At 36.2% G+C, this 25893-nt stretch overlaps 1 protein-coding gene across 1 annotated transcript in view; it reads right to left on the bottom strand.

Annotated features, from left to right (window-relative positions):
* LOC131427127 (inactivation-no-after-potential D protein) overlaps positions 1–25893 on the bottom strand; it is a 1657698-nt gene that overhangs the window by 95206 nt on the left and 1536599 nt on the right. Inside the window, exons 15-16 of the mRNA XM_058590062.1 lie at positions 24576–24677; positions 15479–15871 (exon numbers count right to left, since the gene is read on the bottom strand). Coding sequence (XP_058446045.1) covers positions 15479–15871; positions 24576–24677 — 495 coding nt within the window. The remainder of the gene's footprint in view (positions 1–15478; positions 15872–24575; positions 24678–25893) is intronic.

Here is a 25893-nt window from a genome sequence, read left to right on the forward strand (position 1 = left end):
ACTATAAAAATAACTACGTGCATACAAAACTTGAACACAAGCTTGGCGAAGATAAGCTTAAATATAGAAAACCGTATAACAAGTATGTACAAAGTTACAAGTGCATACATTTTTGATACTGATGTATGTAACATGCACTCATTTTTCTCGAAGATGGCTGAGCCGATTTTCATGAACTTAGATTCAAATGAATGTCTTATAACCCCACACAAAGTTCCTGAATTTTTTTCTAATCCAACTTCTGGTTCCGGAACAGGGAGAAAATAGATAAAAATAAATTAAATAAAATAAGTGCATTTATTTTTCTCAGAGGCGGTTGAACCGATTCTTACAAACTTAGATTTTAATGAAAGTTACAGTTGTCCTTTACAAATTTCCTGAATTTTATTTCGATCCGACTTTCGGTTCCGGAGTTACAGTGTGATCAATGAAAAAAATTATTACAATTACTTCCTCACTTTTCTCAGAGATGGCGTGTCCGATCTCAACAAACTTAGCTTCAAATGAAAGGTCTCGTAGTCTCATACACAACTTTCAAATTTCATCCAGATCCGGCTTCCGAATCCGGCATTATAGGGTGATGTGTGTTAAAAATTGGATACCGTCACTTGAAGCGACGAAACAAAACACGTAAAAAATTTCTAAGCTGACCTCGAAACTATGGCAATCGGTAGCCATTGTCAATAGACAACCAAACAACCCGATTACGGCTAAGCTGGTTCTCGGTTTCTGATTTTTTTTTTATTTTATTTATTTTGAGGAGCAGGGAAAAGCCAGATGGAGGTGAAATGTAGCAATATCTCTTTCTCCAGCAGGCATAAAGCCTCCTCATCTTTTGTATCAACAGATTACAATGATCCAACAGATACATTTACGTTTAAAACTAACAGTGAAAACTAACAGTTAAAGCTGAACCACTAACCCTATAGCTAGTTGATGACACAATATTACAGCATGACAGAACAGCTTCATTGAAAGGCGAGATAGAAGAGAAAAGTGGATACAGAGAGCGAATCGATTCAATTGAAGATTGCATCGATTTTTGTCGCAATTTGCTTATAATATTATGTGACATTACATCTAATGATTCTATATTTGTGAGTCTGTATAACTCTTTTGTACTAAACCAGGAAGGACGCTTCAAAATCATTTTCAGAATTTTATTCTGAATCCTTTGAAGCGTTTTTTTTTTCTGGTGGAACAACAACTTGACCAAATTGGTACTGCATAAAGCATGGATGGTCTGAAAATTTGTTTATAAATTAACAATTTGTTTTTTTAGACAAAGCATAGAATGCTTTGCAATTTCTGTTTATAAGAGGATATAAACATTTAATATATTTGTTACACTTTGCCTGGATTCCTTCAATGTGATCCTTGAAAGTGAGTTTTTTGTCATACTTTAAACCTAAGTATTTAGCTTGATCAGACCATGTCAAATTCAAACCATTCAATTTGAGAATGTGATTATTGTTTGGTTTAAGAAAAGAAGCTGTTGGCTTGTGAGGAAAGATAATTAATTACGTTTTTGCTGCATTTGGTTTAATTTTCCATTTTGACAGATAATCACTGAAAATATTTAAAATTCTTTGTAGGCGACTGCAGATCACTCTTAGATTTCTACCTGTGGCTAACAGACTTGTGTCGTCACAGAATAGCGATTTCTGACAACCAACGGGTAGATTTGGAAGATCAGAAATGAAAATATTATACAAGATTGGAGCTACGCTCGAACCCTGCGGAACACCTGCTCGTACGGGTAGCAATTCAGATTTACAATTCTGATAGCTAACCTGAAGAGTACGATCAATTAAATGATTTTGAATCATTTTGATCAAATAAACAGGAAACTGGAAATCAGACATTTTCGCTATTATTCCTTTGTGCCAAACACTGTCGAATGCTTCTTCTATGTCTAGAAAAGCAAATCCAGTGGATAACCTAGAAGATTTATTTGCTTTTATCATGTTCGTAACTCTTACAAGTTGTTGAGTAGTTGAATGTTCATGACGAAATCCAAACTGCTCTGGTAGAAAAATTGAATTCTCAACAAGATAATTTTTTTCAAAAAGTTTACTAATTGATCGATAGCTCGATGTTTCTGCTGGATTTTTATCAGGGTTGAGACTAGGAATTACTTTAGCGTTTTTCCATCTTTTTGGGAAGTAAGCTAATGAAAAACACTTGTTGAAAATTTTAACTAGGAGTCTCAAGACAACATTGGGAAGATTTTTAATAAGAATATTAAAAATTATATCATTACCAGGAGCCTTCATGTTTTTAAGTTTCCTAATAATTGATTCAATTTCATCAAAATTCGTCTCAATAATGTCATCGTGTGATAACACTTGGGTTGAAATATGCTCATATTTCAATGAGACTTCATTTTCAATAGAACTCGCAACGTTCAAATTCAAATTGTGTACACTCTCGAACTGCTGAGCAAGTTTTTGAGCTTTTTCGCCATTTGTAAGAAGTATTGTATTTCCTTCCTGGAGAGCAGGAATTGGTTTCTGAGGTTTCTTAGGAACCTTAGAAAGTTTCCAGAAAGGTTTAGAATATGGTTTAATTTGTTCAACTTCTTTAGCGAAATTTTCATTTCGCAAAAAAGTAAATCTATGTTTAATTTCTTTTTGTAAATCCTTAACTATGTTTTTCATAGCAGGAACACGAGAACGTTGATATTGTCGTTGACGAACATTCTTCAACCGAATGAGCAGTTGAAGATTGTCATCGATGATAGGAGAATTTAACTTAGTTTGAGCTTTGGGAACTGAAAGATTTCTAGCTTCGATAAAATAAAGATTCAAATTATCAATTGCTGTAACGATGTCCGCAGTATTTTCTAAAATAGTTTCATGATCCACATGATTTTCAATGTGAGATCTGTAATCCAACCAATTAGCTCTATGATAGTTGTATATAGAACTAACTGGATTAATTATAGCTACGTTGGAAAGTCTGAATGTTACTGGAAGATGATCTGAGTCAAAGTAAGCATGTGTAATCGGTTCACTACAAATGTGACTTTGATCTGTTAGAACCAGATCAATTGCAGACGGGTTTTTCACGGAAGAGAAACAAGTTGGATTACTGGGATGAAAAACTGTGAAGTAACCAGCTGAGAGATGATTATGAAGTATTTTACCATTATTGTTATTTTGCCTACAATTCCACATGCTTAGCATTTAAGTCCCCTATTACGAAAAATTTCGGTCGATATCTTGTGAGTTTTTGCAAATCGCCTTTAAAGAAATTTAATTGTTCGCCGGTGCATTGGAATGGCAAATATGCTCCAGCGATGAAATAAATTCCATGAATGGTTTCAACTTCGATTCCTAGGCTTTCAATAACTTTAGTATTGAAAGAAGGTAAAATTCGATGTATAATTTGCTGTTGGAGAAAAATGGCAACTCTACCACCCATTCCATTAACCTGTCAAATCGATGAACCACATAATGTGGATTACTTTTCAATTTGACATTTGGTTTAAGAAAAGTTTCTGTCACAATGGCAATATGAATTTTGTGAACTTTGAGAAAATTATAAAATTCATCTTCACTCGATTTCAAAGATCGAGCATTCCAATTCAAAATATTCAAATAATTATTATTTAAATAATTATTTAAATTGCCATCCGATTTGAAATGCTTCAAAAAGTGATGAAGTCGAATTCATTCGGATGATCATTTGAAAAAGTTGATCTTGTAGGTATATCATTTTATTTTCAGTTATATCGCCTAAATCAACTTCATTTAAAGAAGCGAATGGCATTGAAGGAATATTTGTAGGTAGACTGCCATTAGAAAAAGGTGATATGGCCAATCTACCTATTAATAAATTGATTTCGTTAGAAGATGAACTGCAAGGCGGTCCTATGTTTTGATTATTTACAATAGAATAAATAGGTGGTAGATTTCTACCTGTTATTCTAGCATAACAGGCATTAGAAGAAGATGATGACGAGGTCAATCTACCTGTCAGTAAATTGTTTTCGTTAGAAGACGAATTGGACGGCGTAACTGTTTTTTGTTTTAAATTCGAAGAAATAGGTGCCTTAGAAGAATTAGGCGTGGCATTTGTAACGGTTTTTTGATTTTCAGGTATGTTCTGTAAATTTAGGGTCGTTGATTTGACTTGTTGTCTAAGCGAACGAGCGTTTAAAATTTTTACCCTGACAAGACATTTCAAATAATTAGATTTATGATTTCCATCGCAATTTGAACATGAAAATTTATCAGCGGTTTCATTCATTGGACAAACGTCTTTCGAATGCGATTTACCACAATTCAAACACCGTATATCCATATGACAATTTTTGGTTCCATGGCCGAAGCCTTGGCAACGACGACATTGCGTTAAGTTTGCAATACGATTATGCCGTTTATAATGTTCCCAATGAATTTCAATGTGGGAAATGGAACGTACTTTTTCTAAAGTTTTCAAACTGTTTACATCACTTCGATTTAAGTGTATTAGGTAAAGTTCATGGGAAATTCCAGAGCGTGGTTTAGAAGTACCATTCGCTCTTTTTTTTCATAAGTATTACTTGGGAAGGGGCAAAACCAAGCACTTCTTTTAGTTCATTTTTAATTTCATCACTACTTTGATCATTTGATAAGCCTTCAAGACAGCCTTGAAGGGTCTGTCTGATTTTATATCATATGAATAAAATTTTTGAAGTTTCTCGGACAAATATCGAATAAGACGTTCGTAATCTTCCAATCCATCAACCAAGACTCCACATTCGCCTTTTCGTCCGATTTGAAATGAGACTTTTACTTCCGGGAGAAAAGTAGAAAGCTCAGTAGGGAATGCTTTGAAGTCGGAAATCAAATTTCAACGAGAACTTGAAATTTCGAACATATCTGTAAATTGTTTTAGCTGTAACTTCTTCATTTTTCAAAAGGCACGGATGGGATAGCCATCAATCTGTAGATTTTAATAAGAGCTTTAAAATAAAAATTATCAAAAAATTATCGAAAGACTGATTTTTTTCATTCAAATTTTTTTGGTTCATTTTGAAATCATTGAGAAAAAAAAATCAAAATTTTTTTTCAGTGTATATTTTTCTTAGAGTTCCCAATCGATTCCCTACTACTTCTTCCTGAACGCCGTTTTTGTACAATTAACGGTTTCCGAGTTACAACGATTTGAGAAAGGCAATTTTTGTGAAATGCAAAAATACATACGCCCTTTTTAAAAATCAGTCGTGAGTCGGGTTGACCTCTCCATCGGTTCAAAACTTATGGTTTGCGATACTGAAGCCATGTGCAAAGTTTCATCCAAATCGGAGAAGGTCGAGTCTGATGATCTGCTAAGCATTTCTCTATACTCTCTCTTTTTGTCAATGAGACACGAAAATGCTTCGTATCTCTTCCTTTGGTTTTGTGGTGGTCATTCATGAGACAATAAAATAATGAATATAAGGAAATGTGATTGGATTCTTTCATTGAGAATGCATGACAATTTTAAGCTCTGGTTAGAAGCTTCCAATGTATTTTCACAACTTTTTCTCCATCGTATTTTACAGTAAATTTTGCGCTATAAGTTCTAGACATCCCTGTATGATCATTTTCTTTTACTAACCATTCCTTATATTCTGCGTTATTCAACCATTCTTTTTGAAGCTTTGTATTGTGAAGCCTCTTTTTCTTGTTGATAATTCCGACATTTTCACCTGTTTCCGCTGAAACTACAAACTGCTTGAAGTCTGGATACTAGAAGAATGTTTGCAATGAAGATAGTTTGTTCAAATTTCGCATCTCACTCCGTGCAAATCCGAACACTTCAATACGAACAATGTTCCAATGTTGCACGCATTCTCCGTGCAACAAATGGAACCGTTCAAGGAGAACGTCGATCTACGGAAATGACACTACTGAACGATCAACTGAAGTGACTGAAGAGTTCGTCCAGCCAAACGTCCGGTGTTTTGACTGAAGCTCTAGAGCTCAGTTTGATCCGATTAACTGACAGTCCTTCAATTAATCGTTCAGTCCGTCAAAAATTCGAATAGAGCTTGAATTAAGTAGTATTTTTTGGATTGTCACTTGTCAAACAAATGGTTAAAAAATATTCGTTCGGCCCGACAGAATTTCGCTAGGCCCGGCAGACCGGCAAGTAGATCTAAGCCGAGTGAGGCCCGTGCAGGCCCTAGTAAAATTTGAGCCAAATCAAATAATACAAGAATTGCTCTATACAGACTAGGTTCCTCCAAAAAAACGTGTTTAAAAAAATCCACTTAATGTTCGAACAATATTTCAAAATTATGCTGTTTACTGATAAAAGCTCCTATGTTAACTTCATTAAAAAGAATTGCCATTTTATTATTTCAATATGGCAGTACTGAACACAGCTGCTCAAGCTTGTTCGATTTGTTGGTGGGTGTCATCGTAAAGTAAAACTGTTTCATATTTTGTATCGATATGGAGATGGTTAGAACTAGAATGAAAATTTTCCACCGTGAAAAAACAAATGGCGACCATTTTTCGAATTTCGACCATTTTTATTGCACTTTGAATTGTTAAAATCTGTTTATCTTTCTCATATAGAAAGGTTATGCAATCACTTCGTCCTTGCGCGAAGAACCCAAGCGAAAGTAAAGAGTTTTCCGCGTTGAGAAAGCGTTTTGAGAAAACTTAAACTGTTTGTGGTAATCTCGCACTGTTCAAAATATTATCCTAAATTCCTGATCATATTGTTGATGAAATAGTGAAAAAATTATAGTGCTGGAATTAATACAAGTCGAGATATTCACGATTAACTTCGGCCCATTCTTCCATACGGCTAGTACAGTAAGTCGTATTCACGACAAAAAACCTGTTTTAATCCACCTAGTGGTGTAATGATGCCTTTCTCATGTACATATAATATTGTGGTATTCTATTCAAAATTTTTCTCTTCGATTTATGAAAGAAACCAAGAGATTGTTTGTGCATTAACAAGTATAACATACAACATAAAATAGTGCTTTGATTGCGTAGGTCATCCTTAAGAAAACGAAGTGTGTTCACTATTATATGCACTTCCGGCACCGGAACCCGAGAACCGGTATAATCAAAGTCGGTTCGTACGGCCACCAACTAACATGACATACAAACTCTACTAGTTTTTATTCGAATTTTGAAGATTTTATACAATTTTGCCATCGCACTCTAAGTGACGATTAAAATGTTTGTTCTATCCGAAAATATGCAGTAATTTTTGGTAGGACCATAAAACCTTTCAATTGACCCTAAGATTGGGAATAACGGTTTAGAGTCCAGTTTATAACATTTTTTACGGTTTTTGTTCCACCTGTTTAAGTAACGGTGTACAATATTGAACACACTTTACCCTATAACTCAGAAACAGGAAATCGGATCCGGATGGAATTCAAGCCATCGCTGAGAAAAATGAGTGAGATCCATTTTGGTATATATGATCACTATTTCCGGTACTTCCGGAACCGGATAACGGGAACCAGGATAGCCGGAATCGGTTTGTTTAGTTGCCTACTGATGATGACTATCGATTTGTGTAGTTTTTAGATCAATTTAGATTTTTTTTTTACGTTTTATGTTTCGCCGGTTTAAGTGACGGTGTACATTACTGAACACACTTTACCCTATAACTCCGGAACCGGAAGACGAATCCGGATGAAATTCAGGAATTTAATATGGGACCGGAAGACCTTTCATTTGAATCTAAGCTTGTGCAAATCGGTCAAACCTTCGCCGAGAAAAGAGAGTGAGATCTATTTTGGTATATATGATCACTATTTCCGGTACTTTCGGAACCGGATACCGGGAATAAGGATAGCCGGAATCGGTTTGTTTAGTTGCCTACTGATGATGACTATCGATTTGTGTAGTTTTGAGACCAGTTTAGAAATTTTTTTACGTGATTTGTTTCGCCGGGTTAAGTGACGGTTTACAATATTGAACACACTTTACATTATAACTCCGGAACCGGTAATCGGATCCGCATGAAATTCAGGTATTCTGTATGGGACTAGAAGACCTTTTATTTGAATTTAAGTTTGTGGAAATCGGTTAAACCATCGCCGAGAAAAGTGAGTGAGATCCATTTTGGTATATATGACCACTATTTCCGATACGTGCGGAACCGGATACCAGGATAGCCGGAATCAGTTTGTTTAGTTGCCTACTGATGATGACTATCGTTTAAAATAGTTTTGAGACCAGTTAGAAATTTTTTTACGTTTTTTGTTTCGCCGGTTTAAGTGACGGTGTACAATATTGAACACACTTTACCCTATAACTCCGGAATCGGAAGTAGGATCCGGATGAAATTCAGGAATTCCGGATGAGACCGGAAGACCTTTTATTTGAATCTAAGCTTGTGCACATCGGTCAAACTGAGAATAGTGAGTGAGATCAATTGTTGATTTTTTTATATGATCACTATTTCCGGTACTTCCGGAACCGGATACCGGGAACTAGGATAGCCGGGATCGCTTTGTTTAGTTGCCTACTGATGATAACTATCGATTTGTGTAGCTTTGAGACCAGTTAGAAATTTTTGCCTTTCTCATGTCACTTGAAAAACCGACCAGTGAAAATTGGCCCGGAGGGCAAAGTGTCATATACCATTCGACTCAGTTCATCGAGCTGAGTAATGTCTGTGTGTGTATGTATGTCTGTGTGTGTGTGAGTGTGTGTGTGTGTGTGAGTGTGTGTACATGTGCAAATAATCTCACTAGGTTTTCTCGCAGATGGCTGAACCGATTTTGACAAACTAGAATTCAAATGAAAGGCCTCATGGTCCCATACGGAATTCCTGAATTTCATCCTGATCCGACTTCCGGTTCCGGAATTATAGGGTAAAGTGTGTTCAATATTGTACACCGTCACTTAAACCGGCGAAACAAGAAACGTAAAAAATTTTCTAAACTGGTCTCAAAACTACACAAATCGATAGTCATTATCAGTAGGCAAATAAACAAACCGATTTCGGCTATCCTGGTTCCCGGTATCCGGTTCCGGAAGTACCGGAAATAGTGGTCATATATACAAGCTTAGATTCAAATGAAAGGTCTCCAGTTTAGTCAAAAAACCTGTTTTAATCCACCTAGTGGTGTAATGATGCCTTTCTCATGTACATATAATATTGTGGTATTCTATTCAAAATTTTTCTCTTCGATTTATGAAAGAAACCAAGAGATTGTTTGTGCATTAACAAGTATAACATACAACATAAAATAGTGCTTTGATTGCGTAGGTCATCCTTAAGAAAACGAAGTGTGTTCACTATTATATGCACTTCCGGCACCGGAACCCGAGAACCGGTATAATCAAAGTCGGTTCGTACGGCCACCAACTAACATGACTTACAAACTCTACTAGTTTTTATTCGAATTTTGAAGATTTTATACAATTTTGCCATCGCACTCTAAGTGACGATTTAAATGTTTGTTCTGTCGGATCAGGATGAATTCCTGAATTTCATCCTGATCCGACTTCCGGTTCCGGAATTATAGGGTAAAGTGTGTTCAATATTGTACACCGTCACTTAAACCGGCGAAACAAAAAACGTAAAAAATTTTCTAAACTGGTCTCAAAACTACACAAATCGATAGTCATTATCAGTAGGCAAATAAACAAACCGATTTCGGCTATCCTGGTTCCCGGTATCCGGTTCCGGAAGTACCGGAAATAGTGGTCATATATACAAGCTTAGATTCAAATGAAAGGTCTCCAGTTTAGTCATTTTTTTACGTTTTTTGTTTCGCCGGTTTAAGTGACGGTGTACAATATTGAACACACTTTACCCTCTAATTCCGGAACCGGAAGTCGGATTCGGATGAAATTCAGGAATTCCGTATGGGACCGGAACAACTTTAATTTGAATCTAAGTTTGTGAAAATCGGTCAAACCATCGCTGAGAAAAGTGAGTGAGATCCATTTTGGTATATATGATCACTATTTCCGGTACTTCAGGAACCGGATACCGGGAACCAGGATAGCCGGAACCGGTTTGTTTAGTTGCCTACTGATAATGACTATCGATTTGTGTAGTTTTAAGACCAGTTTAGAAATTTTTTTATGTGTTTTGTTTCACCGGTTTAAGTGAGTTTCTGAACAATTGGTCAAACCATTGCTGAGAAAATTGAGTGAGATCCATTTTATTATATTTGACCACTATTCCCGGTACTTCCGAAACCGGATACCGGGAACCAGGATAGCCGATACAAACCATATCAGGACAAGGATACAAAAATGGATCTCACTCACTTTTTTTAGCGATGGTTTGACCGATTTCCACAAACTTAGATTCAAATGAAAGGACTCACGGTCCCATGCGGAATTCCTGAATTTCATAACAATCCGACTTCCGGTTCCGGAGTTATAGGGTAAAGTGTGTTCAATATTGTACACCGTCAATTAAACTGGCGGAACAAAAACCGTAAAAAATGTTATAAACTGGACTCTAGACCGTTATTCCCAATCTTATGGTTAATTGAAAGGTCTTATGGTCCTACCAAAAATTACTGCATATTTTCGGATGCAACAAACATTTAAATCGTAATTTAGAGTGCGTACTAGTAGAGTTTGTATGTCATGTTAGTTGGTGGCCGTACGAACCGACTTCGATTATACCGGTTCTCGGGTTCCGATGCCGGAAGATCATATAATAGTGAACCCACTTCGTTTTCTTAAGGATGACCTACGCAATCAAAGCACTGTTTTATTCTGTATGTTATGCACAAACAATCTCTTGATTTCTTTCAAAAATCGAAGAGAAAAATTTTGAATAGAATACCACAATATTGTACATGAGAAAGGCATCATTTCACCACTAGGTGGATTAAAACAGGTTTTTTAATATCAATGAATATGTTTGGTTGTAGTTCCGACAGTAGAGATACATCTAGCAAGTAAAACGTTTGTTCACGTTGAAACGAGCAATAATTTTGGCGCACTAATGAGACCCAGTTGAAAACCCTATTTTATTCCCCAAGTGCTGTAATGATGCCTTTCTCATATCAGTCATACTATCTTATATAGCACTGTGATAGCCTTCGAAAAAATTTTCTTCGATTTTTGAAAGAATAACCAGATTCGGTTCGTTTGGCCGTCTACTGATTATGACAATCATTTGGAGTAGTTTTGATGCCGGTTATGAAAATGTTGACGTTTTCTGTTTCGCCCCTTTAGGTGATGATATAAAATTTTTAACACACTGTACGCTATAATTCCGGAAGTCGGATCTCTTTTAAATTTAGGAATTCCTTCTGGGACGTCCCGGGTTGGCGGTTTAATGCATAGGACGCTGGTCTTACAAGCCAGCTGTCGTATGTTCGAGCCCCGACCTGGAAGGGTTCTTAGTGTTAGTAGGATCCATAGTACTAGCCATGCAATGATTATGTACACTAAGAATCGACTGCGAAGTCTGTTGAAACAGAAAGGCCAAATTCCACAAAAGGAATGTAATGCCAAGACTTTGCTTCTGGGACCATAAGACCATTCATTTGAACCTAAGTTTGTAAACGATCGATCAAACCATTCGCTAAGATAAGTGAGCAAGATCCATTTGTGAAAATGTGAGCACTAATTCCGGTGCATCCGGAATCGTAAACCGGAAACCAGGATAGCCGGAATTAGTTTGCTTGGCCGTCTACTGATAATAACTACCCCATGGTTTATTTTCAAAACCAGCTTAGAAATTTGTTTAGGTTTTTTGTTTCGCTCCGCTGAGTAATGGTTCACAACTTTTAACGCACTTTACCCTATAATTCTGGAGACGGTCTCGCCATCTATGAGAAAAGTTAAGAAGGCTTTGTAAACGATTATAATACAATTTTTAGAAACCTAATTGAAACTAAGTTTGTAAAAATTGGTCACGCCATCTCTAAGAAAAATTTGCTCCGGAACAGAAAGCCAGATTTAAAAAAAAACTCAGAAATTTTGTATAAGATCATAAGATCTTTTATTTGACTCTAAGTTAGTGTAAATCGGCTCAGCCATCTCCGAGAAAAGCTATTTTCAAATATTTTTCATCATTTTACCTCTTAATTCCGGAAACGGAAGTCGAGTCCAAACAGTATTCTGAAATTTTGTGTGAGACCTACGGCCGTTCATTTAAAAAATGTGAAAATCGGTTCAGCAATCGCCGAGAAAAGTGCAAAAAAAACATTACATAAACAATACGCACTTACATACACAGGCATTTTGCATACTCGACGAGCCGAGTCGAGTAGTATAGAAATTCGGTCTTTCAAGCTTTGGTCAAAAGTCGGTTTTCACAGTGATTGCATAACCTAACATATGAGAAAAGCGAAAACGTAGTTTCGAGAAAAGGCCAACAGAGGCGTCATAAAACAATTTCGCTTGCTGGAACGTGCAGTGTAATTGATGTTGAAATCTCCTTTTTGCGTTTCCAAACCGAGCATTGAGGCTCTCTGGTACCTTTTTTGCCTTTCTCATATAGAAAGGTTATGCAATCACTTGAAAAACCGACTAGTGAAAATTGAGGGCCAAGTGTCATATACCATTCGACTCAGTTCATGGAGCTGAGCAATGTCTGTGTGTGTGTGTGTGTGTGTGTGTGTGTGTGTGTGTGTGTGTGTGTGTGTGTGTGTGTGTGTGTGTGTGTGTGTGTGTGTGTGTGTATGTATGTGTGTGTGTGTATGTGTCAAATAATCTCACTAGGTTTTTTCGGAGATGGCTGAACCGATTTTAACAAACCTGGATTCAAATGAAAGGTCTCGTGGTCCCATACGGAATTCCTGAATTTCATCCGGATCCCACTTCCGGTTCCGGAGTTATAGGGTAAAGTGTGTTCAATATTGTACACCGTCACTTAAACCGGCGACACAAGAAACGTAAAAAAATTTCTAAACTGGTCTCAAAACCACACAAATCGAAAGTCATTATCAGTAACTAAACAAACTGATTCCGGCTATCCTGGTTCCCGGTATCCGGTTCCGGAATTACCGGAAATATTGATCATATATACCAAAATAGATCTCACTCACTTTTCTCAGCGATGGTTTGACCGATTTCCACGAACTTAGATTCAAATCAAAGGTCTCGTGGTCCCATACGGAATTCCTGAATTTCATCTCGATCCGACTTCCGGTTCCGGAATTATAGGGTAAAGTATGTTCAATATTGTACACCGTCTCTTAAACCGGCGAAACAAAATACATAAAAAAATTTCTAAACTGGTCTCAAAACCACACAAATCGAAAGTCATTATCAGTAGGCAACTAAACAAACCGATTCCGGCTATCCTTGTTCCCGGTATTCGGTTCCGGAAGTACCGGAAATAGTGGTCATATATACCAAAATAGATCTCACTCACTTTCCTCAGTGATGGTTTGACCGATTTCCACAAGCTTAGATTCAAATGAAAGGTCTCGTGGTCCCATACGGAATTCCTGAATTTCATCCTGATCCGACTTCCGGTTCCGGAATTATAGGGTAAAGTGTGTTCAATATTGTACACCGTCACTTAAACCGGCGAAACAAAAAACATAAAAAATGTTCTAAACTGGTTTCAAAACCACACAAATCGGAAGTCATTATCAGTAACTAAACAAAACGGTTCCGGCTGTCCTGGTTCCCGGTATCCGGTTCCGGAAGTACCGGAAATAGTGGTCATATATACCAAAATAGATCTCACTCACTTTTCTCAGCGATGGTTTGACCGATTTCCACAAACTTAGATTCAAATGAAAGGTCTCGTAGTTCCATACGGAATTCCTGAATTTCATGCGGATCCAACTTCCGGTTCCGGAGTTATAGGGTAAAGTGTGTTCAATATTGTACACCGTCACTTAAACCGGCGACACAAAAAACGTAAAAAAATTTCTAAACTGGTCTCAAAACCACACAAATCGAAAGTCATTATCAGTAACTAAACAAACTGATTCCGGCTATCCTGGTTCCCGGTATCCGGTTCCGGAAGTACCGGAAATAGTGGTCATATATACCAAAATAGATCTCACTCACTTTTCTCAGCGATGGTTTGACCGATTTCCACGAACTTAGATTCAAATCAAAGGTCTCGTGGTCCCATACGGAATTCCTGAATTTCATCCCGATCCGACTTCCGGTTCCGGAATTATAGGGTAAAGTATGTTCAATATTGTACACCGTCTCTTAAACCGGCGAAACAAAATACATAAAAGAATTTCTAAACTGGTCTCAAAACCACACAAATCGAAAGTCATTATCAGTAGGCAACTAAACAAACCGATTCCGGCTATCCTTGTTCCCTTGTTCGGTTCCGGAAGTACCGGAAATAGTGGTCATATATACCAAAATAGATCTCACTCACTTTCCTAAGCGATGGTTTGACCGATTTCCACAAGCTTAGATTCAAATGAAAGGTCTCGTGGTCCCATACGGAATTCCTGAATTTCATCCGGATCCGACTTCCAGTTCCGGAATTATAGGGTAAAGTGTGTTCAATATTGTACAACGTCACTTAAACCGGCGAAACAAAATACGTAAAAATATTTTTAAACTGGTCTCAAAACCACACAAAACGAAAGTGATTATCAGTAGGCAACTAAATAAACCGATTCCGGCTATCCTGGTTCCTGGTATCCGGTACCGGAAGTACCGGAAATAGTGGTCATATATACCAAAATAGATCCCACTTACTTTTCTCAGCGATGGTTTGACCGATTTCCACAAACTTAGATTCAAATGAAAGGTCTTTTGATCCCATATGGAATTCCTGAATATGATCCGGATCCGACTTCCGGTTCCGGAGGTATAGGGTAAAGTGTGTTCAATATTGTACACCGTCACTTAAAATATTTTCGGATACAACAAACATTTAAATCGTAATTTAGAGTGCGTACTAGAAGAGTTTGTGTGTCATGTTAGTTGGTGGCCGTACGAACCGACTTTGGTTTGTGGAAATGTGGATGACTCATGCAATCAAAACATTGTTTTATTCTGTATGTTATACTAGTTAATGCACAACCAATCTCTTGGTTTGTTTCAAAAATCGAAGAGATAAATTTTGAATGGAATACCACAGTATTATACATGAGAAAGGCATCATTACACCACTAGGTGGATTAAAACAGGTTTTTCTTGATTTAACATGAGATGCGATGTGTGGTTCATATGCTAAAAATGTGGTTCGTACACCAACATCTTTGACGTGTTATAAATACTCACACTGTGTTGGCAATCAATACAATGAAACGAAATGACACCTATGTTTAAGTAACACAAAATATAGAATGTCCTCTATAGGAAGACCAGAAACCTGGTAAAGTGGCGTTACGAACTTGATGCTATAGATTGAACTCGCACGTTAGTTAAAAATCGCAAAAAGGCAGTATTCCGTATTTTTTCCTCAGATTTTATATATCCTATGTGCTTAGTACCAAGAAAAATTAAACAAATATTCAAGAGAATTAAAACAAATATTCGAACCTGAGAATTTTTAAATTGGTTATAAATATAGTTAGACTTCATGTCGCTTTCGATAGATTATAGGAACTTACGCTTATAAGTGAATCGCATCCTCCTACTGCCACTATTCCGAGCGGATTGTTTGCTGCGTTAATTTCTATTACAGTATTTTCATTTTCAATAATTTCAGCTTTCGACGGATCCATCATATCGTTAGCTGGTGTTGATTTCAGGGTTACTGGTTTATCGCCTTTTGTAAAAGAACTATCAGTTGCTGTACTGCTTTTATCAATTGTAATATTTTTGGATGTTGATTTTGCAAAAGTATTGATCGCTTCGTTTGATTCTTTTTTGTTGGGATTGCAAATTTTTAATGTCACTACTCCTTCTGCCCTTTTCAATAATATTGCTGCCGTTTCATAAGTACAACCTAATAGCGAATCTCTGTTTACTGCTAATATCATTTCTCCAATATTCAATCCGGCCTGAAACACATAGGAAAGTTTAAGTTTTTTTTTATTCAATAATATATTATAATATGAAGGCACACTGCTTAAGCTGGAAAGTTTAAGTTGTTGCAATCAATTAACATGAACTCAGATATCAAAAACATATCACATGACAAAGAAGAAATTATTTGTTATGTTAGCAAGGTACTGCATATACAATAATTTTTCTTATTCGAAACAAAAATGTATGTGCGGAATTATTATTATTATTACTTTACATCATTTATCTAGCCCCGGTTATAAATTCTCCATTCGTTCCACGGTACTGGGAACTTTGTTTCGAACCAAAAAAATGAGCAGGACCGCCAGATCATTTTTGGCCCGAATGGGTACGGTACTGGGAACTTTGTTTCGAACCAAACAAAAATCAACCTGAAAGAATGGCTTTAAAGTTTAGCATAAAACGTTAAAAATGCTAAATGAAAAGAGCTAGGGTAAATACGGACGAAATCCCGCATCTTTCTAAAATTCGATAATCTTCAAAAATATTCACTGAACTAGAACTTAACTTATTGTTCTTAATAGTTGAAGCATCCTACTGCATATTTAAAAAAATTGGTTTTGATATTTATATTTGAATAAAAAATGTGAATCCGGGTGACATGCTTCAGGGTGAGACGTCACACGTACAGTAAACGTTAGAGGAAATAGAATTTTCCCTTTTTTGCCTTTCTCATATAGAAAGGTTATGCAATCACTGTGAAAACCGACTTTTGAACCGAGGCCCGGAGGGCCGAGTGTCATATACCATTCTACTCAGTTCGTCGAAATCACAAAATGTCTGTGTGTGTATGTGTGTGTGTATGTATGTATGTGTGTGACAAATAATGTCACTCAATTTTCTAAGAGATGGATGAACCGATTTTCACAAACTTGGATTCAAATGAAAGGTCTTGAGGTCCCATACAAAGTTCCTGAGTTTCATATGGATCCGACTTCCGGTTCCGGAATTACAAGGAATATGTGAAAATTTATGAAAAAACATGCAATACATTTTCTCGGAAACTTCTTTACCGATTTTCGCAATCTAAGAATCAAAATACAGGTCTTGAAATTGTTTAAAAAGTCTGCGAAAATATGATCAAGATCCGACTTTCGGTTCCGGTATTACAGTGCGATTAGTGAAAATTTTCAATTTCATGAGTATTTTTTCACAATCAATGGCGAAACGAGGTGCACATTTTAATAAAACTTACTGCTAAATTGATCTAGTTGACGGATCTTATTAGTTAGTAAGTATATAAAACTACTTTGACACTCCTAGTCCCCGGTTTCCGCTTCCGAAAGCACCGACAATAGTGCAGAAAATCTCCATAAACGGAACTCCCGTCGATTTCTCAGCAACGGTTAAGTCGTTTTTCATTATTTATTATTCAAATTAAAGCTCTCATTGTCTTTCAACATACTGTGCAATTTCATCCTGATCCGACTTCCGGCTCCGAAGTTATAGGGCGAGAAATGTCATAACATTCAAATTCAAAATGACGATGCAAGGGAACGGGTATAGCGTTATGGGTAAGTCGATGCCTTTCACGCTGCCCACCTGGGTTCGATTCCCAACCCCTCGCACATAGGGTCAGAAAACTTTTCTGGCCGGAAAAGGTGAATGACAACAATGTTGAAACCTCTATAATCGAAAAAAATGACGATGCAAAACTGGTACGCGACGGTACGCTCCATGCGTGCTGTGTTCAATTTAGTATAGCGTGCAGGGTTGCCACATTAAAATTTATATTTTTCAGGTGAAAAATATGTAAATTTCTAATTCTTTTATTCAGTTTGTACCTATTTGTAAGTGTTATTACAAGATCATGCTAACGAAGCTTTTCAATAAAAGTGCACCCAATACCTCATATAGAGAGTTTATACAATATGTTCTATATAATTCGACACAGTTCATTAAGCTGAGCAATGTATGTGTCTGTGTGTAAGTATGTGTCAAATAATGGCACTCATAAAAAGAATTCTCGTAGTCATGAAGGTTGCTGTTGAATTTCACACTGTCATTTAGAGTGACGAAGGGTAAAATTCTTCTAGATTTGGCTTAAAACTGATTCAATTTGTAGGTTATATTAGTTACTTACTAAACGACCAGAAGTATTGGTCAAAAAGTTTAAAACGAGAATCACTCAATTTTCTCAGAGTTCATTTGATCGATTTACACAAACAGGCTCAAATAAAAGTTCATACAGTCTCATAGGTTGCTGTTTAATTTCATCCGGTTCCGAAGAGTGTTTAATCATTTAGTGCGACGATGCAAAATAAAGAAAAAATCTTACCAGCTTGACACAACTGTTTAGAATTTGAAAAGGTTATGCTAGTTTATACCCAAATAAAGATTCTTATTTTATTCAAGATTGAAACAAAATTTCTTCACAAAATCTTCTGGTGATATTTTTGAAAATATAAATAATATGGGAAAGGCATCATTACACCACTAGGTGGATTAAAACAGGTTTTTATGTTATTTAACGAATGCTCGAAGTTTCAAATCAAAGCAAATATAAAAATTAAGCAAACAAACGATAAATTTCCACGTACATAAATCAGAAGATTACTAGATACAATAATAATTCATGAATCATAAACTGAAAAACATTAAGGATAAACATTGTTGTTATGTATCCTGTCATCTCCGAGAAAATCTAGTAAGATTGAACATTTAGGGTTTTTTTTTGTTTTTTGCAAAAAAGTACATATTTTGTTTTCTTTGCGTTTCGCCTTCGGCTCGTCAGTGCTTAAAGCAGTTCAAAAGTAGAAACATTTAAACATGCTATAAAACACAAACGGTTCATTCGATTTCAAAATTTTTATTTTTTCATATTAATGTACAATCCTTCCGGTTAATTGTGGAATATAATACGGTCGGTCCAGTTTTTTAGTACATCTTTGATTGTATGCAGCTATGGCTGCACCAATGTTGTCCTTCAAGGCTTGAATTGTCTCTAGCTTGTCCACATAACACTTATCTTTGACAGCTCCCCAAAGATAATAGTTTAACGGCGTCAAATCACAGCTCCGAGGCGGCCAAACGACATCCGAATTTCGACTGATAATTCGATCTTCGAAGACTGTGCGCAGAAGATCGATCGTAGTGTTGGCTGTTTAACACGGCGCGCCGTCTTGTTGGAACCAAATGGTGTCCAAGTCTTCCTCTTCAAGTAACGGGAAGAACCAATCACTAATCATGGCGGCTCCTGTCTCATTTTCGAAGAAAAATGGCCCAATGATGCCGCCAGACCAAAATCCACACCAAACCGTCACTCACTGAGGATGCATCGGCTTCTCCATGATAACGTGCGGGTTTTCCGTCCCACAGACGCGACAATTTTGCTTATTATCCGAGAAGATGATTTTTTGGTAAAAATCGGCGTCTTTTTCAAGCTGATCGCAAGCCCAGTTTCAAAGTAAAACTGCACTTTTTCCACGCGTTCCTCAAGCGTATACACAATCATTTCCGTTCAGCGGAAGGATAAAACTAAGTTTCTTCAAATCAGCAGTGACATTAAGGTTACCCATATCGAAATAACCGCTAGTAAAAGAAAAAGTTAGATGGCGGACCCTGTATTCAATGGATATAACCTTTGTATATGAGAGAGACAAAACAATTGTCATTGAAATTCTGGACCCTCTGAATATGTACGGGCCCGTGGGGATTCCTTCCTTTCGCTCTTCCCTTTCGGCGGCCCTGGTCGGAAGTACAGTAAAGAAATAACCGCAGCATCTCAGAAATAAGGTAGTGTGCCTTATCATACATATCGTTTAATTAAAAAACCTGTTTTAGTCCACCTAGTGGTGTGATGATATTATACTGTGTAATGATATTATACTGTGATGTTCTAAAACATATTTTTTTCGATTCTTGAAAGAATAACCGGAATCAGTTTAGTTGAGCGTTTATTTAATTTTAATGAGCAGGACCGCCAGATCATTTTTGGACCAAATGGGCAGCTTGCCCCCTTAAAAAGAGTGCGTTGCTATTGTTCATGAACGGAATGGAATATACAAGTAGTTTTGTGATTGATTTATTACAGCGTGTAAAAGATCAGGATATGGACAAAAATCATTTGCGCTATGCAAACACAGAGCTGTCATTTGCATTTTGCAAAATAAAGTCGTAGAATTTTTTTTAAATCGAGTTTGTCGGTTATGTCGCGATAGACATGTAAAATAGTAACGTTATTGAGTCAATCTTGCAACATTGTTGTTCTTAAATACGTTTTTAACCTGCGAAGACTAGAAAAAAAGTACGGGTGTGTAATGTCAGAGACATAACTGGATGTCGTGAATACGAATAAAACTGACACGATTTCTTTACACTTTCGAATTCGAATTGATAGTTGATCAATTGTGTGAATTGCGAAAATATCCCCCTTTTCACTACTAAAATTTTCAACGATTTTTGACGTCGATTATCTCATTTCGGATTAGCACAGTTCGGAATATTTTTCTCGAACGATTTTCGCACAGCGAAAAGTGCACGAAGCAAATCAAATTATTTTGGATTTTCACTAAACTGATGATTTCTACCTTCGATTTGCAAAGAAGTAATCTTTAGTTATTTAGATAACATTTAGAGCCATTATAACGGCTGATTTTATATAATGTTGTCCACTTTTCGATTCTTGTTTTCTTTCCCTCCAATGCAAACGACCAGCAGCTGATGCAATCGTTCTTGCTTAAATTGAAATTTGCTTTGTGAACAAAACGACACATCCGCTCGCAGTGCCAAATGATGGGAAACTGGTTTAATGTGTATCCTCGCCTTGACGACAGGAAGGCAAATGAGAACTATGACCTGAGCGTTTGAGATTCTTAACCACACAGAAGGTGCGCTCTCCGATGCCGCTGTTTGGATGCGTCTTCTCGCCCCGACGTCTGCTTCCATCCAACGCACAAGAAGAAATGATCGTCCACTGTTCCCCTATTATAACGTTAAGTTGAAGATATGTGCCTGACTACCTCAAAATGGTCGTCCTTGCGCGAAAAACCCAAGCAAAAGTAAAGAGTTTTCCGCGTTGTTTGAAAATTTTCTGAAAACATAATTTTGAGTTGTTTGTGGTTATATCACACTGTTCAAAATATTATCCTAATTTCCTGATCATATTTTTGATGTAATAGTGAAAGAATTATCTGGCTGCCATTAATACAAGTCGAGATATTCACGATTAAGTTCTGCCCATTCTTCCATATGACTAATTTTGAAAAGGCGCCCCATAGTAAAGTAAGTCGTATTCACGACAAAACTTCGTTCATTTGAACAAAATGAGCCTGGTACTGTAACAAGTAGATAAACGAAACGCACAAACTCTGGAACAAAACCTCTTATCCATTTATATTTTTATAAGATTACTACAACTCTCCTTAGACTCCTTGTCTGTTCATTTAGCCTTTTCAATAGTTGAAAAAAACTACAAGGATCAGCCCCATAGGGATGTTCGAGCCATTGATGTGGAACAAGGCAACCAAAATGTCTAATGATCTACAATCAAACAGTTCAATCAATAGTCACACTTTTGAATCCTCAATTGCACGAGAATCTGTTTAGATTGATCTTGATTAGGAACCAACACCGAACATTGTTTTTCTTGATTTGTATTTGTTTTATAGCCGACGAAACTACACCAATATCCCAAATGTATGCAATTATATCTTTGTACATACTTGCGATTCGGATTTCAATATTTAAGCTTCTCTTCGCCAAGCTTGTGTTCAAGTTTTGTATGCAAGCAGTTAGTTTTATAGCATCGAGTTTCTACCATTCTGCGATTACGGTTGAAGCGATAAACTTTTTCTCATTATGAATCGAGTTCATCTTATATAAATTAGAAAATAATCTTAAGCACTCGAAATTTATCCTGGGAAAGTTGCACATTTCACAGGCGAAACGACATAACATGGAATTTCATCCGAGATTGCATGACACAAGATCAGAGCATACCAATTAAAGCTTCAAATCGTTTTATGTCACTTTTTGTCTTGCTGTCTAGCAATAACCTACTTCTAGTATACTACGCGTAGGACTGAAACGTTAGCTATAATTTCGCTTCTATTTATAGATATGCGTGCTTCCAACAGCTTCGTTTTTGCATCGACTGACCAATCATATCATATATCCTTCAAACCCGTCGTCTATGGCAGGGAAATCCGATATGCCGGAGATTTTTAGCAGACAAAATAGGACACTGCTCGCTACTAATCAAAATTTCAATAATTTATAATAATGTGAAAATACATGGATTGATATATTTAAATCGAATCTTATAAATACTTCCAATCAAATAATGAAATAATGTTAATAATTGATACAAAATATACTGAGCTGTAAGTGTTTCAAACCTGACCACATTTCTACGTGTATTTTTCCTTGCGTTTCTGATTTGCATCCCTAAATAGAAAATAAAGATGTGTTCCACATCAAAACATATCTCTGCCATTGAGCTACCTCCCCTTATCGAGCGTTCTCATAAAATTTCCCAGTTTCATGGATATATGTGGGCTGACCAACTGTAAATATTTCCATAATTTGAAAAATCATCAAGGAAATTGAATATTATTCTTATTTCTTTCATGATTTCTGAAAATACTGAGGTTGCCAATAGCTTGAAAATTTCGTTTTGACTTTCAGAATAAAGCCGTTTATGGCCATCTCTTTGCAGTCAAGATTTTAGTTCTACAGCATCTTTTAAAAATGTCATGAAATTGGAGTTATCGTCATTCTTGTCTCTTTTTATGAGTAGGCCCTGTCTTTGCAAATGTTCTTAAGGAGCTGAATATTTCTAAAAGTGCAATCCGATTATCCATCATTTGTTTCTTATAGACTTTTGATATTTCTTCAGTGCTTCAGCGCAATCAAAATGTAATTTGCTCAACAAAGGGGTTTTTATTCGCTGTGCTCCATGTTTCCAGGTAGAAAATCTCTCGTCAATCCAAGCCTGTACTTAGTATTTCATAAGTTTTGAACTTGTGAACCAAGTAAAAATCAGATATTTTAGATTTCAGAGATTTTTGAAAACAGTTTTATAATTTTCATATATGTCAATTTGACCGTAAGCATTTCAAAAGTATGTGTAACAGAAACGTCAAATTGCTCAATTGAGTAATTTTACGTTCCTGTTACGCATACCAATGCAATGTATACGAATGTTGCGGGGTTCAATCTCACATTGACGAAATAACATTTATCAATTTCATAATTATACACTGCGGAAAAAGCTGGCAGGATGCGGCTCGACTGTATAAAAAACGCGCTCACCTTTTTCGCGGTAAATTGGAATTCTTTAGGATTCCGAGTGGGTGTTTTACCCACAGTTCTGGTATAACATTTTTAACACACTTTACCCTATAATTCCAAAACCAGAATTCGGATCCGGAGAAAATTCAGGAATTTCGTACAAAACCACAGGAATTTCCATTAAAACTACGATTGTGAAAATCGGTCAAAGCATCACTGAGAAAAGTGAGTGAGATCCATTTGAGAAAATATGACCACTATTTCTTGAGCCTCCGGAATCAGAAACTGGAAACCAGGATAGCCGAAATCACTTCAGAATTTTTTCTCGTTTTTTGTTTCGTCCAGAAGGACGAAAAGTGAAAATCAGAAGTATTGTAAAGGACCCTAAGCCCATTCATCTGAAGTTTGATGAAATCGGTAACGTCATGTTTAAGAAAAGCGAGTAAGTATTTTGAACAAGAATTCTTACACCTTACACCTTCTAATTCCGGAACCGGGAGTCGGATCTAGATAAAATTCAGAAGTTTTGTAAAGGACCATATGACCATTCGTTTGAATCTAATTTTTTAAAAATAGATCGCACCATCTCTGAGAAAAATCAACACAAAAATTTTAATTTTTTTGCGCATTTTTCCACGTAATTCCGCAACCGGAAGTCATACCCAAACAAAATTCATGAATTTTGTATGGGACTATAAGAACTTGAATTTAAGTTTGTGTAAATCGGTTTAGAAAAGTTGGTGAATTTATTTTCACAATTTTTTGCACATTTTCCCTCATATTCCGGAATCGGAAGCCGGATCCATATAATATTCAGGAATTTTGCACGAGACAGCAAGACCTTTCATTTGAATCTAAGTTTGTGAACATCGGTTCAGCATCTCCGAGAAAGGTAAGTGCAAAAAATGTTACATGCTCACATACGCACATACTCACACATACACACACAGACATTTGATATATGACACTCGGCCTTCCGGACCTCGGATCAAAAGTAGGTTTTCACAGTAATTGCATAACCTTTGTATATGAGAAAGGCAAAAAATATTGGGTAGGTGCGGCATCTAAACCTATTATAGGGGTCTATCCCCATAGCCATCACTTCACCTCAATTTTTTACCCGGAACGTACGTCTGTTAACAAACAAATTTTCTATAAGAAGCAACATAAAACCGGGTGTGCCATAACCAAACGGCGCTGGAATTTTTTTAGCCTCCGCAACATGAACGAGGGTAAATAGTTAAAAATAATGCATTTTTAACTGATAGGAAAGAGCGGTTATTACATACGTTTTCCTTTGCGTGACGAAATACGCACGCACAGAAACACTTGCGCCAATACATCGATTCGATGTACGAGATCTTGAAAGAGCTAAATCTCGCCCGGATTTACCCTATAGAAAGTATAAAACATGTTCATAAGGAAATGTCTGTTGGAAATGTTTACCTGGTCTGCCATTGATCCTTCTTGAATATCTGACACGAATATGCCACGCCCGACTTCAGAATGTTTTCCTTCAATAATCATTATTCCAAGTCCTGCTGGTGGCTACGGAAAAAAATGAATGTTATAAAATGATAGTACTCAAAGGAGATCAAGGATGTAAAGATATAGAGATATATAGATAGATCGAATTAGTTTTGATATTTTCATTTGGCTGAAAATTTGCATTAACATTATTCATGATCTAAATGAACAATTTGCATCATCACCATTTTGACTTAAGAGCCTGTACGTTTATTAATGGCAATGTTTTATACCATATTCACATTAGTGCTGATATAATTTGATATACCGAGATGATATGCATATAATGTCGAAGTGTTCAAATAAGACAAACGAATCGTTTGACTTTTAAGTTGTTAGCTTCAATGTTCTCATTTGTGAAAAAATATTACGCTGTTATTCGTTGAAAAATTCAAAATGAAATATTTTTTAGTCGAATGCGCATTATAAATACATTATTCGTTCTTCTGCCCACAAAATATATACAAAGCCCATTTGAAATTCATCAAATGCGCGTAAAAACCCATCATCTTTTTAACATTTTACATATTTGTTCACATAATTACAATTCAGAAACATTAGCCTAATGAATAAAGGTACAAACATTGCCCAGTGCTAAAAAATAATTAAGTTCTACTTATAATCTATCTGAGTCTCTTAAGCCTATTCTTGAAAACAACGAAACCCTGATTTTATTTTAATTTAATTTTTTTCGTTAATCTTGAAATTATTGAGAAAAAACATCAAATTTATTTTTCAGTGTAAAATTTTTTAAGAGTGCCCTATAGATTCCCTACAAATTCTTCCTGGACGCCATTTTTGTAGGATGAACGGTCTTCGAATTACAACGAGAAGAACTAACTGTATAGCCATCAATATGTAGGTTTTAATAACAGCTTTAAATTAAAAATTATAACAAAAAATTAAAACCATGGTTTGTTTTTATCTCTTTTTCGAATTATTTTGTGACTGTTGAGAAAAAAATTAAATTTTTTTTTCAGTGTATATTTTTCCCTAAAACTTCTTCCTGGACGCCATTTTTGTACGATGAACGGTTACCGAATTACAACGAGAAGAACTAACTGTTTTAGCTGTAACTACTTCATTTTTCAAAACGCACGGATTGGCCATCAAGCCATCAATCTGTAGGTTTTAATAACAGCTTTAAAATTGAAATTATCGAAAAAAATTAAATCCTTGATTTTTTTTATTCCTCTTTTTCGGATTATTTTGTAATTATTGAGAAAAAAATCACAAA

This window comes from Malaya genurostris, chromosome 2 (genome assembly GCF_030247185.1).
Source record: "Malaya genurostris strain Urasoe2022 chromosome 2, Malgen_1.1, whole genome shotgun sequence".
Taxonomy (NCBI): domain Eukaryota; kingdom Metazoa; phylum Arthropoda; class Insecta; order Diptera; family Culicidae; genus Malaya; species Malaya genurostris.